At 41.5% G+C, this 15,393-nt stretch overlaps 2 protein-coding genes across 2 annotated transcripts; one reads left to right on the top strand and one right to left on the bottom strand.

Annotated features, from left to right (window-relative positions):
* Nucleotides 1-637: 637 nt before the first annotated feature.
* On the top strand, nt 638-5,235 carry dnase1 (deoxyribonuclease I). The gene is made up of 9 exons (XM_079564837.1): nt 638-829; nt 1,849-1,987; nt 2,381-2,469; nt 3,081-3,167; nt 3,294-3,406; nt 3,972-4,084; nt 4,467-4,621; nt 4,683-4,776; nt 5,040-5,235. The coding sequence occupies exons 1-9, from the start codon at nt 717-719 to the stop codon at nt 5,088-5,090; spliced, it is 954 nt and encodes a 317-aa protein (XP_079420963.1). The 5' UTR covers nt 638-716; the 3' UTR covers nt 5,091-5,235.
* On the bottom strand, nt 5,186-13,758 carry eci1 (enoyl-CoA delta isomerase 1). Its single transcript, XM_079564838.1, has 7 exons — nt 13,684-13,758; nt 7,389-7,508; nt 6,741-6,868; nt 6,516-6,662; nt 6,258-6,379; nt 5,998-6,176; nt 5,186-5,481 (listed from the first exon to the last, which is right to left on the bottom strand). The coding sequence occupies exons 1-7, from the start codon at nt 13,724-13,726 to the stop codon at nt 5,315-5,317; spliced, it is 906 nt and encodes a 301-aa protein (XP_079420964.1). The 5' UTR covers nt 13,727-13,758; the 3' UTR covers nt 5,186-5,314.
* Between the last annotated feature and the right edge of the window lie 1,635 nt (nt 13,759-15,393).

The following is a 15,393-nucleotide window of genomic DNA, read 5'->3' as shown; positions in this document are numbered from 1 at the left end:
TAAAATGTGGACAGGATTACTATTGCAACAACACATCAGTAGGATAGAACCTCACAATGTCTAGTCCCAACTCGCGTTCACTTTTAGTGCCTGCTTCACCAAGCTTTGCTAGCACCAACTCTTAACAACAGTATAGGTATTAATAGCATCATCCTCTTGTTAGGCCTACATGCTAAAGAAAAATTGGGCCATGTAGATGGCCCAAGATGGCCGTAAATGCATCACACTTATCTTCAAATAAATGTCATCTGTTCAGTCCTCATTTCTTCCCTTAACAGCTTTCTTATCAATTTTATATTGCGCTCTTAACTAAATAAAACAATCTTTTCCATTTACATTGAGTATCAAGTTCTAGTATAGCACATTTGGTGCTTTGTCACTGGTTCTCTCTGATATGGTTGCTATCATAAGGTGATATAAGGTGATAGCAACCACAATCAAAGCGGAACTTCATGATTCTATTCCTGTTTTAAAGCTACAGTAAAACCATAAAACAAGAGTTATAAAATTACAGTTACAAAACATTTAACAGTTACAGTTACAAAATATTAGGTTCAGTTTGGGGGGGGGGCCTTTTGATTAATTATATTGCTGTTTTGAATGATATGTTTCAGAAATGCCAAGAAAACATAGTCAGTTTCTAAGTTTCATGTTGAGTTGAAAGAAGAAGTTGGAAGGAGTATGTCAGGTTAAACCACCCCCCCTCATGCAAACTGATGGATCACATGGCATCACAGGTAAATAAAGACCACACCAGGGACGGGGTTTTGTTCCAATCTGAATACAGTCACTTTACAGAAGACTCACTGCGCACCAGGAAAACAGACAGGTAAATGATTGGTCATTGATAGCAGACATTACTACTGTGGTAGTAGGGATAGTAGATGATATACTTCTAACAGTTTTCACAGTTGTATTACTGTACTAGGTTTTCAATGCAGTAATTGTGACAGTAGTAGCAGCAGTGTGTGATGAAATGGTAAACGCAATATTCAATTTGTATGAGAAAGTTGGCATGTCTGCTTATTCATTTAACTTGTATCACATTAGTAAATGATGTATTTCATTGGCTTTTAATTTTCAAACCTCTGTAAGTAAATCTGTTCCACAGTCATGTGTAGCCTAAGTCTGTTATTCTAGTTCAGGGTCTTTATTGTCAATTACTAATCCTGCCATTTCATGGTAGAGGGACGGAGTTTTCAGTTGAAATAGTGTACTTTCACAAGAAGTTCGTGTTATTATTGACCAATAGTCAATAACTAATAATGACCTACACTTGTATTGCACTTTACAAGCCTGAGGTGACAAGCTGCTTAAAGGCACACTGTGGTCCTAATTCTTTCACCCCATACTCAGTGGTGCTAAGCTACTATTGTAGCCACAGCTGCCCTGGCGTATACTGACACAAGTAAGGCTGCAAAACTGTGACATTGGTCCAAACAACCACCAGCCATTGTATTCCAAACACATTGTAATTTTTTAGAACTAGCCATTTAGTATATCACATCATGATAACTCATAAGCTTCTGTTCTAAAATGCCCAAAGTTCATACAATATGTTTGCACTCAAATTCTTAAGATTCTGAACACTTAGTTTAACCTTTGACAAGAGAGCTTGACTAACACGGTAAGTGTGTGTAAGGACACAACTTTTAAATGTTTGCAATGTTTTATCCAATGCACCAAAACCAACTGTGCTCTACCCTCCACTGCTGCCTCGTCAGAGATAACCGGTCACCAATGGTCACATGTGAACAGGTCCAGATGGGACGGTCTCATTCTCACAGGCACAGGCAGCAGAGAGGTTAGTTAGGGTTGTTTTTTAGTAAGTTTACTTTGTGCTTCCAGGATGCATCTACTGTCTGCTGTGTGTATTTGTGTGGCAATGCTGCATGTGTGTGGCGGACTGCTGCTGGGAGCCTTCAACATCAAGTCGTTTGGAGACAAGAAGGCATCCAATACCACTCTTATGGACATCATCAGTAAGGTCAGAAACATAAAACAGTGTCACCTACTGCATTGGTAATGGGTACAGGCAGAAAGGAGGAGTATCTAGTTGAGTATACTAGTTATAAAGCAAACAACACACGGTGTATTTTGACATTAAACTGTGATGTTTTCTTCAGGTAAAAAAAAAGGCTGAAAGGCTATAGTATTTCTGGAATAAATGGGTGAACAGGAGCCTGTTCACCCATGAATGAATGATCAGAATGAATGGTAGAAAACTTTTCTCGCTGAGACTCAAGACTCAGGAATGTATTACACCTACTAGATACTGTTGTCCTGTATTAATTAAAATAATGGTCTGTTTCTGAACCACTCCACTTTAATTACAAAATGCAATCTTCATCTACTTCTGTTTGTATATCATGGGTTGCAGATTGTCCACCGTTATGACATCATCTTGATTCAGGAGGTGAGAGACAGCGACTTGTCCGCCACAAAGAGGCTCATGGCTCATGTCAACAGGTCAGTTCACACCCCTACATGTAACATGTGAGACATCAAAGTCCATGCAACTTTATATTATATATATATTAACAGAGCCGGTTTTTCCTATAGGCAAACTATGCAAGTTGCATAGGGCCCCTGCAGCCACAAGGGCCCCGCATCTCACTCAAACTACGGTGTTGTTACACTGATTAATCAACGCGTTGTTAATGAGTTGAATCCACACGTTTCTCATGCGCGCAGTTACTTACAGTAACTGTGGTTCTCTGAATGGAACCAGAGTCTAAAACAAATTGGGCTACCCACAGACTAATTCTCAGCGGTCAGACATAACTAACTGTCAGATGCAGGTTTCAGTTAGTTTTAAATCAGCGGTTCCGAAACTGTGGGTAAGGGACCAGAGATGAGAGTGGTTCTCACACTGAGGGGCGGTACCTGAATTGAGGTCACTATGTTCCACCTCTGCCCTGCACTACTGCACAGGGGAACCGTTTTTGATCGTAAATGGATTCACTCTTCGTCGAATAACCATGGGATGCGTACTATAGGGCCCCTATGTGGATTTTTGCTTAGGGCCCCAGAAGGGCCAGCACCGGCTCTGTATATTAAACTGCTGTTGTGTTCTTCAGTGGAGGATCTGAGTTCACATACAAAAACATTGTGAGTGAGCCTCTGGGACGCAGCTCCTACAAAGAGAGATATCTGTTCCTCTACAGGTCAGTGGGCAGGAGGGATGCCACTCATCTTTATTCTCCGCATATTGTCTCATTCAAATTCTGTTACTAAAGTTATCACATAGTACTTTTCCTTTCTATACTACCTGTGTTCTTGTGGGGTTACAGGGAGGAGACTGTGTCTGTGGTGAACAGCTACCTGTTTGATGATGGCTCTGAGCTGTTTGGCAATGACACATTCATCAGAGAGCCCTTTGTTGTTATGTTTTCCTCCAACACTGGTAACATTCATTTTTCACTATACTACCGCATTCTCCAATACTAGGCCCACTATTGGCCAAGTTATTGAAGTTCCTCTTACACTTGCTCCTATGTCATCAGGAAAAGAGTTCCATAGTCATCTTGATACAACTATCCACTTTTTTTCTTAAAGTTAAAGGACCAAGGAAAGTACCACATGGTTTAAACCAGATGTCAAGCCTATACAGGATTATTAAACTAGGCTACTTTTATGCTATGGTACTAACCCTGGTCCAACAAAGGGATAAATTCAAACAAACTATTTGGCTCCCTCACATAATCAGAAGAACGGCCTGTGTGCCACTGCTGTACACTTGTAACAGCTTGAGCTTGCCCAAGCCCATATGACTAGAAACATTTAGTTTATTCATCAGGCATTCCAAGGCCTATGCTATTCTACCCCATTATTTGATTTCAAGTTTCTCCCAAAAGAATCAATTCGGCCTACGTGACGATTGAAAGCCCTGAGACAGACTTATCATTCATAGTTGCTGTCATAATCCATTCCAATACATAAACAATGATAGTTATTTTGTGTACTTTTAGCTCAGGAGAGGTTTACCCTGATCCCACAGCACACATCTCCTGACTTTGCCCTGAAGGAAGTTGACGCGCTGTACGATGTGGTGTCTGATGTCCGCCTGCGCTGGAACACAAATGTATGGGGGAAAAACAAAGACACAAATTTGTTGCATTCATGTTGCATTCAATAACATTAAAAGGTGCCTATCAATGGGTCTCAGCTCAGTGATACAAAATGAGTCTGACCGTAGTAATTAACAATATAAATCAAAATATTCTACACTTTTAGTGGTCAAAAGGTCTCAAAACAGGGAAAAGGGAGATATTTGTAAAACCCATAGTTTAATAATGATGTGGTGGACAGGCTTGAATTCAATGGGAAAATTTGCCTTTTAACTTTCAAATTTCAGATGTTTTGACCTGGTCTATAGGCTCAGCCATCTGAAAAGTTCACATCAAAATCTAGACTTGAACGCAATACTTAATTTGAGGAATCTCTTAAAGTGTTTCCTTTGTCAGAACATTGTACTGCTGGGCGACTTCAACAGTGACTGTAGATACGTGACGGCCTCAGAGTGGAACCAGATCCGTCTCTACACAGATAAAAGCTTCCACTGGCTGATCCCCAATGAGGCTGACACGACCGTGACACACACCGACTGTGCATATGACAGGTACTTTCACATGGTCTTACAAATACAGTTCTTCCACTCACCTGCCCTCCTCTGCTCACAGGATTGTGGTGACAGACGATGCATTGGAAGGAGTGGTACCAGGCACTGCCAAAGTCTATGATTTCCAAGTGGCTCTAAATCTGAAGAATGATCTGGTAAACACACTCAACAGGGGGACATAATGAATTAAATAAATATAAAATGTTAGTATTTAAACTATTATAAAAGAGGTTGCTGCAGTGTCAATTTGTTATACTGTATAGGATGATAAGAAACAAATGGATTACTAAGATCTATTCTAAATCACTGTGGAGTCATCAGTTTGAGGTCGTACAGCTCAGTCTAGATGAAAGTGACTTTTTAAACACTCCCTTGATATAATTGTGGATCTGAGTCTGGTCATCTTTGTGTCTGATAGGCGCTGGCTGTGAGTGATCACTTCCCTGTGGAGGTCGCTCTCTCTGCCTGAGTGGACTCCTCACTCACCAGGGCACTACATCATCAAGTACTAATAAAACTCAGGTCCCTGGATTTGTCTGTGTTTTATATTGTTTCACCACTTGAAAACAAAGAACAACTGATTGATATCCTTTTATTTACATCAAATTTATAGCAATCTGAGAGGTTATTTTACAGTTAGTTCAGGCACAATGTTTTCAAAAATGAGTGTATTACAAAGGGCTCGACGATCACTCAGGCCTTTCTCTTCTTGAGCATCTCGAGGTACATGCGCAGCGACTTCTGGATGGAGTCTTTAGTGATGAAGTTGACAAAGTTCTGTGTGTCCGCCTCTCTGTTGGACGTCAGCTTGTCAACAGTTGGCTTCCTCATCATGGACTTTGTGATTTGTCTGGCATGATCTGCAAAAAAAAAAAAGGAAAATTATAAGGCTGCACTCATACTTGACATCCAAACTACCACACAAATATGTTTTAAAATAATCTGAAAATGTGTTATGGGGACCTGTGCAAAGCCATACTTTACTCTTTGTGCAAAAAGTGTACCCCTTAAAAAATGGGGGAATTAACTTTGAGTCACCACATTCTTGAAAATCAAAGAAGAGCCAACACTTTTTTTCAAGCCCAGTGTCAAATCTACTAGAGATGACTTAGAGCTCTCTGCTTAACTAAGCTATCAATCTTATGAGGCGTATTTTAAGCTAGTGATTCTGGATGCAAACGAGGTTCTTTTCCCATTCCAATAAGATGCAGTTCTGCGGACAGCCACAAAATGGTGCTACTCTCCAATATAATGAAGTGTGTTAGAACTGTTTCAAAGGAGTTCAGTGTTTCATGAGGTCTCACATTCACCATCTCTACTTGGAGTAGTGAATAAAAAATAATTCATGATGAAATCTTTTGCTTTTGTTTCCATACCTGGAATAGCCAACCACTTTGTCATAGTTTCAGTGGCAGTGGTGAGTAGCTGATCCTGAGGTACGAGCTGGTCCACAAGCCCGATCTTGAGAGCCTCAGAGGGACTGTAGAGGAGACCGAGCTCCAAGGCCAGCTCTGTGTTGCGGTGACCTACAGTGTTCACCATGGTGTCTTTGAACCTGCACAAAGAACAAACAGACACTGACACAAACTGAAGTAGAAAGGTATGGTATTTTTTTAAAATAATGGTTCCTCTTTACCAGAAAGGAGCTACGATGCCGAGCAGCGTCTCATTAAGGCCAATACTGTAGCGAGGGTTGTCGACCATTATTCTGTAGTCACATGTCATTGACAAAAGACAGCCTCCTGCAGGACTGGAGCCCTGTGAAGAGAGAGCATTCAGTATGTAAGGACTGGTGTAAATATTAGAAGTGAAAACGTTTTATTTTTTAATATCATTATGTTGGTTGAAAATTAATTCATGAATAATTGTTTATAGTTTCATAGTATATACATACATTGATTGCTGCTATGGTGACCATGTTTGATTTGTACATCTTGAGCCACATTTCCTGAACAGCCCTCCAGAACTCCCCACAGCGCTCAGGGCTCTTGCCATACATCTCCAGAATGTCCAGCCCGGCTGAGAATACTTTGGGCTGGCTCTGGGTGACAGTAAAAAGCAGTTTACTAAAATGAAATCCAGCTTAAGGATATGCACAGACACAGATGTATCGTTGTACCGAGGTGATGATTAGGCCTCTGCAAGCTTTGTCCATCTCCAGTTTCTCCAGATTGATGCACAGCTCTGTTAGGAAGTCTAAGCTGAGGCTGTTCACTGGAGGACTCTGCATGGACAGCACAGCCACACCTACAAAACAGAAGCACAAATACACTGTATAATTTAGTGTCAAATTTGATGAAACAAAGAATTAAATTAGTACTGTGTTTTCAAAGGTATTTGGAAATATTACTGCATCTACACCAAATGCCATTTGACATATATTGAAGTGTTAGGATTAAGAAGTGCGATAACATTACAAAATGTGACAAAATGCAGTAACTTCCTGAAAAAACTGACCCTGAAAAACTAAAGGAGTGCAAAAAAACACATAGTAGCACATAAACAGAGACCTGAAATTGCTTAATTTCAAGCTACACTAAACTAAGCTTCTCATTTAAAAAAGAAAAGAAAAAAGAAACAAACAAAAGCATCTCGGCATTGTAATAGAAGTGCAAAAATTTCCATTATAGTATAAGTATACTTTGGCAAAGTATCGATATTTTTGTATCAATAGTATCAATATCGCTGCAAAAAGTATTGCAATACAAATGCAAACTGATGTTTTCCCAAGCCCTACTATCTATGAACATGGGGTATGATAACAAACCTGTGCTTTTGTTAAAGTCAACGTTGATCTTGGGTGAAGTTGTATTATTTCTCATCTGAGAGACAAAAACTGAAGATACTCTGCCATGACAGCCGCTGGAGGACAGCTGGGAGACAAGGCCTGCACATGCACAAAAAGTGTGTATGATTAAATAAGGAAACTCACACATTCAGGTGGACAAAGAAAACAGTACAACTGGAATTTAGAAATTAAATCAATCCCTTCTTCAGAGTAACAAGGTAGAACAATGTGTAACAAGGGGGAACAATGTACAAGGCAGTACAATGTGCAACAAGAAAGTACAACATGTAACAATGAAAATGAATACCTTTATTACACCTTGACATGGTGCAATAAAGGTATTCATTTCATTTTTTTTTTTTTTATTTCATTCAAAAGTGACATCATACAATCATAACAAAACCGCCAAGCCAATACAGTATGAATGAAATGGAGCAATTAATGGTGCTGAGCTATCACATAGTTGTGGCAAAAGGGAATGTGGTATTGTGCATACATTTTAATGTTGCAGGACTTTTACTGTTGTGAAAGTGAAGACATGACCCCAGGCATTTTTATTGATTGTTCTTATTTTTTTTATAGTGATAATAATTACACATGTAAACAGGTACTCTTACATGTAACTGTAACAAGCAGAAGCAAGTGTGAACAGAGACAAATAAGAACAAGTGTCCAAAAATGATCACGCTTAATTATAATTTCTAAGTCAGACGGAGCCATTCAGTGCTGATGTGCAACCTATTGTTTGTAGTTGTAGGGGAAACATGCACATCTGCACAGAAAGACTCCTTCTGACTTAGGAATTGAACCCGGGACCTTCTAACTGTGAAGCAAAAGCGCTAACCACTGCATCATCATATCACATGTACTTATGGTGTACACTCACTTTGATAGTGTGATAATTTTTGGAGCCTCTTTTTTCTGTTCACTCTTGTTTCTGCTTGTTACAGGCAATAATGTCTCAATGTGTCAATTTACAGCGCATGCTCTCCTGTACCTTCACATTAGCCACAGTATACATGCACATTGATAACATGGCACTTTTCCTTGTTTCGCTTTATTATTCTCTGTTCATGTCTTTACTTTTGTTCATGTCTTTACTTTCACAACAGTAATAACGTTGTCCTGCACAATTATTTATATAATACCACATTCCCTTTTGCCACAACTATGTGATAGCTCAGCACCATTGCTCTTTGAACAATACTACACATTATAGTTGCACATTGTTCCTGTAGTATATAGTGCCGCGCACGTATACTGATGTTAAATAGTGCCCGCCTATATGCGGAGTGATTCTGATATGAAGCTTGTTGTTGCCAGAAGCCTGTTGCCTGAACGGCATCTATTAAAAAGAGCACGCAACTAACCTGGTGTCATCCTTACACTCACCACGATGCATAACATACAACGGTAGCTAAAGAGACTACTACATGGTGTCAGAAGCTGGTCCAGTATTTTTTTTATTTTTTTTTGCCGAAGTTAGACACGGACTTTTGCTAACAACTAAGCTAGCGTGAGCGAGCAGGCAGCTACGCTCGGGAGCGGGAGAGAAATGGAGCAGTTTAAACTACCGTCCCCGCTGGTGCTAACTGGCAATATAAGCGAAAACTGGAGAAGATGGGAACAACGCTTTCAAATATACATGACTGCAAGTGGTGCTGAAGGTAAAGAAGCTAAAGTACAGGTAGCCATCTTACTGCATGCCCTAGGAGAAGACGCTCTTGAAGTATACAACACACTTGACGTTGTACAAGTGGATGAAGCAGAGCTAACCGTGGATGATATTTTATATGCGTTCAGAGCATATTGCCAGCCAAAGAAAAACACAGTGTTCGAAAGACATCAGTTTTGGGCTCATCCCATGGCAGAGTCAGTTACCATTGAGAAATATCTGACTGAGTTGAGACAGAAAAGCAAGGACTGTGAATTTGGCGCATCAGAAAACGACATGATCAGGGACAAGATTGTGTTCAGTTTGAATGATCCACGGCTCAAAGAAAGGCTGTTAAGAGAGTCTGATCTCACGCTGGAGAGAGCGATTGACATCTGCAGAGCAGCGGAGACGGCCAAAGCTCAAATACAAGCAATGAGCGCAACAACACAAGAAAGAGCAATACATGCAGTGAACAAGACCAAAGGCAAAGACAACCAGTATTGGAAACAAGGAAGAAAACCACAAGTCCAAAGAGACGGCAAGAAAATAAAAGGTCCCGTGTGCAGGAAATGTGGAAAGTCACATCAACCGAGACTTTGTCCAGCATTTGGAGTCTCGTGCCGAAAGTGTGGTAAGCTCAATCACTACGCAAAGATGTGTGAGTCTAAAGCAACACATAATATGAAAGTGCATGATTTGAGTCCAGAAATAGACACACTTTTCATTGGGACAGTGAACATTGACCACATAAGCACTAAAAGAGACAACTCCTGGTATGCTAACGTAAATGCTGGTGACATGTCAGTTAAGTTTAAGTTGGACACAGGAGCAGAAACAAATGTACTACCCCAGGCTGTGTACAATACAATGAACCAGAAAGCCAGACGCGAAAAGCGACTAAGCTTGCAACTGAAACCGACAAAGACTGTGTTAGTGGCGTATGGTGGAGTTCGGCTGAAACCGGAAGGTACAGTTTCACTGGAATGCTCCACTGCCCACACCAAATCCAACCTGCTGTTCTACGTATCAAACCACTCAGGCACAGCTATCCTAGGCAAGGATGCATGTGAAGCATTAGGTCTGATAAAGAGGATGGACGTTGACACGCTAGCAGTCGAGTTCCCAACTACAAAAGAGGAGCTGCTCAAGCAACATGCAAGTGTCTTTGAAGGTCTTGGTGAGTTCTCGGGTGAACATCACATCCACATTGACCCTACAGTCACTCCTGTCATACATGGCTGCAGGAAAATACCACTGGCAGTTCTGGATAGACTGAGAGACACGCTGGGTGACCTGTTAAAGGCAGATGTTATTGAGCAAGTGACCGAGCCAACAACGTGGGTCAATAGCCTTGTAGTCACTGAAAAGAAAGACAAGAAGAAGTTGAGGGTTTGCCTAGATCCTACAGACTTAAATAAAGCAATTCTGAGACAGCATTACTCAATACCCACAGCAGATGAGGTGTTGTGCAAACTTGCAGGCAAGAAAATCTTCACTGTGCTGGATGAGAAGGACGGCTATTGGCAAATAAAGCTGGACACGGAGTCGTCGCTACTGTGCACTTTCAATACACCATGGGGGCGCTATAGGTTTAAGCGCCTACCATTTGGAATTAAGTCGGCGAGTGAAGTTTTCCAGCAGCGCAACTGTGAAACATTTGGGAACATCACGGGTGTTCACATAATCGCTGATGACATGATTATTGCTGCATCCACAGACAAGGAACATGACGAAATACTGCAAAAAGTGATGACTAGAGCAAAGGAGGCCAACGTCAAATTCAATAAAGACAAGATCCAATACAAGGTGAACAGTGTCAAATACATGGGTCATGTTGTAACCTCGGAGGGTGTCAAAGTGGACAATGCAAAAGTTAAGGCAATAGTCGACATGCCTTCACCCACAGACAGACCTGCACTGCAACGCATGCTTGGGATGATCAAGTATCTTGCACAGTACATACCTGGCGAAGCGACAGCCACAGCGCCATTAAGACAACTGCTGAGAAAGGACAGTGTATGGCAGTGGCAACATGAACATGAGGAAGCCGTAACAAACCTAAAGAATGCACTCGTAACAGCCCCTGTTCTCAAATTCTTCGACCCAAAGAAAGCTGTTGTGATACAAGCAGACGCATCAAAGGATGGGTTAGGTGCATGTCTAATGCAAGATGGACATCCTATCGCCTACGCATCCAGAGCTCTAACAGACACAGAGAAAAACTATGCACAGATAGAGAAGGAGCTTCTGGCTATCGTGTTTTCAGTCAAGCGCTTTCATCAGTACGCCTATGGAGTCAAGGTTAATGTGCAGTCAGATCACAAACCTTTGGAAACAATCTTGAGAAAGCCACTGGGAACAGCTCCGTCCAGACTACAGCGGATGCTACTTCAGCTGCAACGCTATGACCTGAATGTAATCTACACGCCAGGGAAAGAGTTACTGATTGCTGACACACTCTCAAGAGCGACTACACTAGAGCAACAGAAACAGTGTGACAATTTTGACGAAAAAGTAATCTATGCTCTTGAGCCTACAGATGCCCTGAGCCCTGAGACTCTGGCACAGTTGAAGTCTGAGACACAAAAAGACAACATATTACAAACATTGCAGGACATTCATCAGCACGGCTGGCCACAGCACAGAAAACAAGTTGACAAAAGGGTGATACAGTACTGGCCTATTAGGCACGCAGTGTCAATAAGAGAAGGAATAATGTTTGCAGAAGACAGAATTATTCTTCCAAGCACAATGAGGTCAAACATGTTACAGAGGCTGCATGTAGCGCACCAAGGTATGCAGCGCACCAAAGCTCTGGCCAGAGTACACTGGTATTGGCCAGGTATGACACGAGACATTGAAAAAATGATCGAGTCGTGTGCAACTTGCCAGCAGTTCCAACCGCGCCACCAGAGGGAGCCAATGATCTCTCATGAAATCCCAGAGCTTCCTTGGCTGAAAGTAGGAGCTGATATATTTGAAATCAGTGGACAGTCATTTCTTCTGGTTGTGGATTATTTCTCCAAATACCCGGAAGTACTAAACATCAGAGACAAGACAGCACACACAGTCATTAACAAGATGAAATCAGTATTTGCCAGGGTGGGAATACCAAAAGAGATTGTGTGCGACCATGTGCCATTTGCAAGCCAAGAAATGAGACAGTTTGCAGCAGCATGGGGCATTAAGCTCACTCACTCCAGCCCTGGCTATGCGCAGTCTAATGGCCTGGCCGAGAGAACTGTGAAGACTGTTAAATACCTGTTGAAGAAGGCCAAACAAACCAACACTGACCCGTTTCTGGCGCTTCTAACTCTGAGGAACACGCCTGTCACAGGAATGGACTATTCTCCGGCACAACTGCTTATGGGCAGGGTCCTGAGAAGCACTTTACCCAGCTCAAGCACAGTGCTGCAACCTGCAGTGCCAGCTAACGCACATTCTACTCTTCAGAGCCTCCAGCGAAGACAGCGCACCTATTACAACAGAGGGACTAAGACACTTCCTGTGCTGCTGCCTGGTGGGACGGTTCACATGCAAACTGATAGAGGATGGCGTCCTGCTGTTGTCACGGCGACACGTGCCGAACCACGGTCCTACGACATAGTGACATCATCTGGACAGCAGTACAGACGCAACAGGAGACACCTGCGGAAGACACCCAGCAACATTCAGGTGTACGCTGAGCCGGATAGTCTTGAGGATGAGCTAGACAGCACCCAGGACGCTCCTGTTGACGCCCCTGCTGGTGCTGATGAGGCTGCATGTGTGGAGCCTTCCTCTCCTCTACAGATGGCTCATACTAGAAGCGGCCGAGCTATTAAGCCACCAGTGAGATTCAAAGACTATGTGTTAAGTCAATAAGAGCATACATCTAAAGACTGTTGTGTTAAAAAAAAAAAAGAAGAAAAGAAAAAAAAAAAAAGATAGATCTGCGATGGTATGTTCTGCTAAGTTTAATAGCTTTATGTTTAATGTATCCCTGATTGATATACATTGAAATATTGTTTAATACATTTTATATCTTTATTGCTAAGGATAAACTTTTGTTTTATTAAATGAGAAAGGAGGATGTAGTATATAGTGCCGCGCACGTATACTGATGTTAAATAGTGCCCGCCTATATGCGGAGTGATTCTGATATGAAGCTTGTTGTTGCCAGAAGCCTGTTGCCTGAACGGCATCTATTAAAAAGAGCACGCAACTAACCTGGTGTCATCCTTACACTCACCACGATGCATAACATACAACGGTAGCTAAAGAGACTACTACAGTTCCCCCTTCTGTTTTTTCATAATAACAATTAATACATGTCGCTGATTAATGACTTAAAAGCCCCGGTTTGCCAAAAAACAATGATGACTGAAATGAACGAAAGTATTGACTGTGGCTGCATTACTATTAGTATTACTATTACTATTACTATTACTATTACTATTACAATCAAGTAAGAGTGCAAACAAAATGCTAACGAGTAACTAAACCGTCTCATGAACTTTACCCTACATTGCAGGCAATTGACCTAGTGTGGAGTTAGCCAAGGAGCTGATAGCACCACACTGTCTTGATCAAAGATTTGCAACAAAGTTTTCATCCATTGCCAACACGCCAACATACCTGAGAAACCCCACCTGTTCCTCAATGCAGCTCTCAAAGCCATTTTGACCGATGCAGCAGCAGAAGAAAGGAGCTCCGCAGCTGCTACTTCCGCATTGACGCGTGGAGGCGGGGCACGCAGCAGACGTCCAGGCACGTCCAGGCTGTAAAACAGTTACCAAACAACATTACCTCATTAAAAGTAGGTGATCGGACAATATATAACCCCAAAGAGCTGTCAAAATGTGTGGAGCATTTCTATAGCAATAAATAGTCTACAGATCTACCGCTCAACCATGCGTATGGGTGACCAAAACTGCCAATTTAATAAATAAATCAAAAGATTAATAAGTTAATATATTGGTGAATAATTATTAAAATGTAACTGCAAATGCTGAAATAAAAATATTATATTTTTAATCAACATGCTATTTTTGGGTCAACATTTACAAATAAAGAAAATTCAACACAAAGAAACAGCATTTAGCACCCACACACTGGAAGGTTTAAGGCAACAATCTGACTGTGAAGTAACCTGGCTAACGCCAGGCTGCTGTATGCGCTCGAATCATTTCGAACTGCACAGCAGCCTGGGGACCATGGCCGAAATTTTTGCATGGATTTGGGAACCAATCACAGAACGAGGAGGGACGGCAAGACGATGACGAGCTATTCGATATACGGAAGCTTGTAGTTTATTTACGGATCTAATTCTATGGGATTTTTAAAAAAAAAACGTTTATTTACGGATCAAACATGACAGCAGCAGACGTGACGCTATTTTTTGATCGAGCTTTAGGCCGTGTTCTAAATAGTTTAGTAGTAGGCTAAATATCACTTGTGATTTAGTCTGGCGTTAGTCAGGCTAACTGAAGTGTTTTGAGAAAGCTGTCAAGACTGGCTTGTAAAGTGCACTTCAAGTGTGGGTTAGGTTAAGGTCCTTTATTGGTTAACAACTGTACAACGAAATTTGTCCTCTGCATTTGACCCATCCTTCCGATGCAGCTGGAACGACCTGTAAGGAGCAGTGGGCCGCCCAGTGAAACACCCTGGACTTGTCTCCAAATGTGGAGCCAGGCTGATGGTCAGAATCACCTGGCTGGAGGATACACCTTAGTACACGTTTTAATATCATTAATAATAATGATTCATTATTATTATGAGCGAAGACACATTTTTTCAAAGCTTATTTGAGCAAACAGGCACAGCTGACACCCTGTGGAGACAAATTTGTGGAATTATTGATGCATTGCTAAAATCTTCAATGTAATAAAATACGTCATTGTAACCAATCAGGCTACACAATAATCTGCACACTATATTTGATGATAGCAGCGATTCTCAAAAGTCACTGTCCATCTACTTGTGTCAGTCCTGAGCTGAGCTGCTGCGGCTGAGCTGCTGCGGCTGAGCCGCGCTGCCACTGTTTGTCAACCTGATCCGCATGACCTATTATTACCTAGTATTGGTTAAAAAAGAAAAAGAATTGAAATAAGAAGAAGAAGAAGACAAACATTGCTGTCAGGCTCTCCATCTCGTTGTACAAATCAAATTAATTTCGCGCGCAGAGTCCTTTCTTCTTGTCACTGACAGCCGAGTTGGAGATTGCACGTGAGGTCTGTATCTTAATTTCTTATGAAGTCCATGTCAATTATTGGTCAAATACACATCCAAAACACTTTTTAACACTTTGTTTCTGTGGTTTTGTGTGTTTTTGCAGATTTACGAACG

Source organism: Gobius niger, assembly GCF_951799975.1.
Source record: "Gobius niger genome assembly, chromosome: 10".
Lineage (NCBI taxonomy): Eukaryota > Metazoa > Chordata > Actinopteri > Gobiiformes > Gobiidae > Gobius > Gobius niger.
This window is presented reverse-complemented; position numbering and strand designations above follow the sequence as displayed.

What these genes read in the sequence shown, in the direction of transcription:
- dnase1 (XM_079564837.1), top strand. Translation starts at nt 717, where the DNA reads ATGGATCACATGGCATCACAGGTAAATAAAGACCACACCAGGGACGGG. An exon ending in CTCATGGCTCATGTCAACAG is followed by an intron (nt 2,470 to 3,080) that starts GTCAGTTCACAC and finishes TGTGTTCTTCAG; the next exon opens with TGGAGGATCTGAGTTCACAT. An exon ending in AGATATCTGTTCCTCTACAG is followed by an intron (nt 3,168 to 3,293) that starts GTCAGTGGGCAG and finishes GTGGGGTTACAG; the next exon opens with GGAGGAGACTGTGTCTGTGG.
- eci1 (XM_079564838.1), bottom strand. Translation starts at nt 13,726, where the DNA reads ATGGCTTTGAGAGCTGCATTGAGGAACAGGTGGGGTTTCTCAG. An exon ending in GAACAGGTGGGGTTTCTCAG is followed by an intron (nt 7,509 to 13,683) that starts GTATGTTGGCGT and finishes GTGCATGTGCAG; the next exon opens with GCCTTGTCTCCCAGCTGTCC. An exon ending in GAGGCCTAATCATCACCTCG is followed by an intron (nt 6,663 to 6,740) that starts GTACAACGATAC and finishes ACTGTCACCCAG; the next exon opens with AGCCAGCCCAAAGTATTCTC.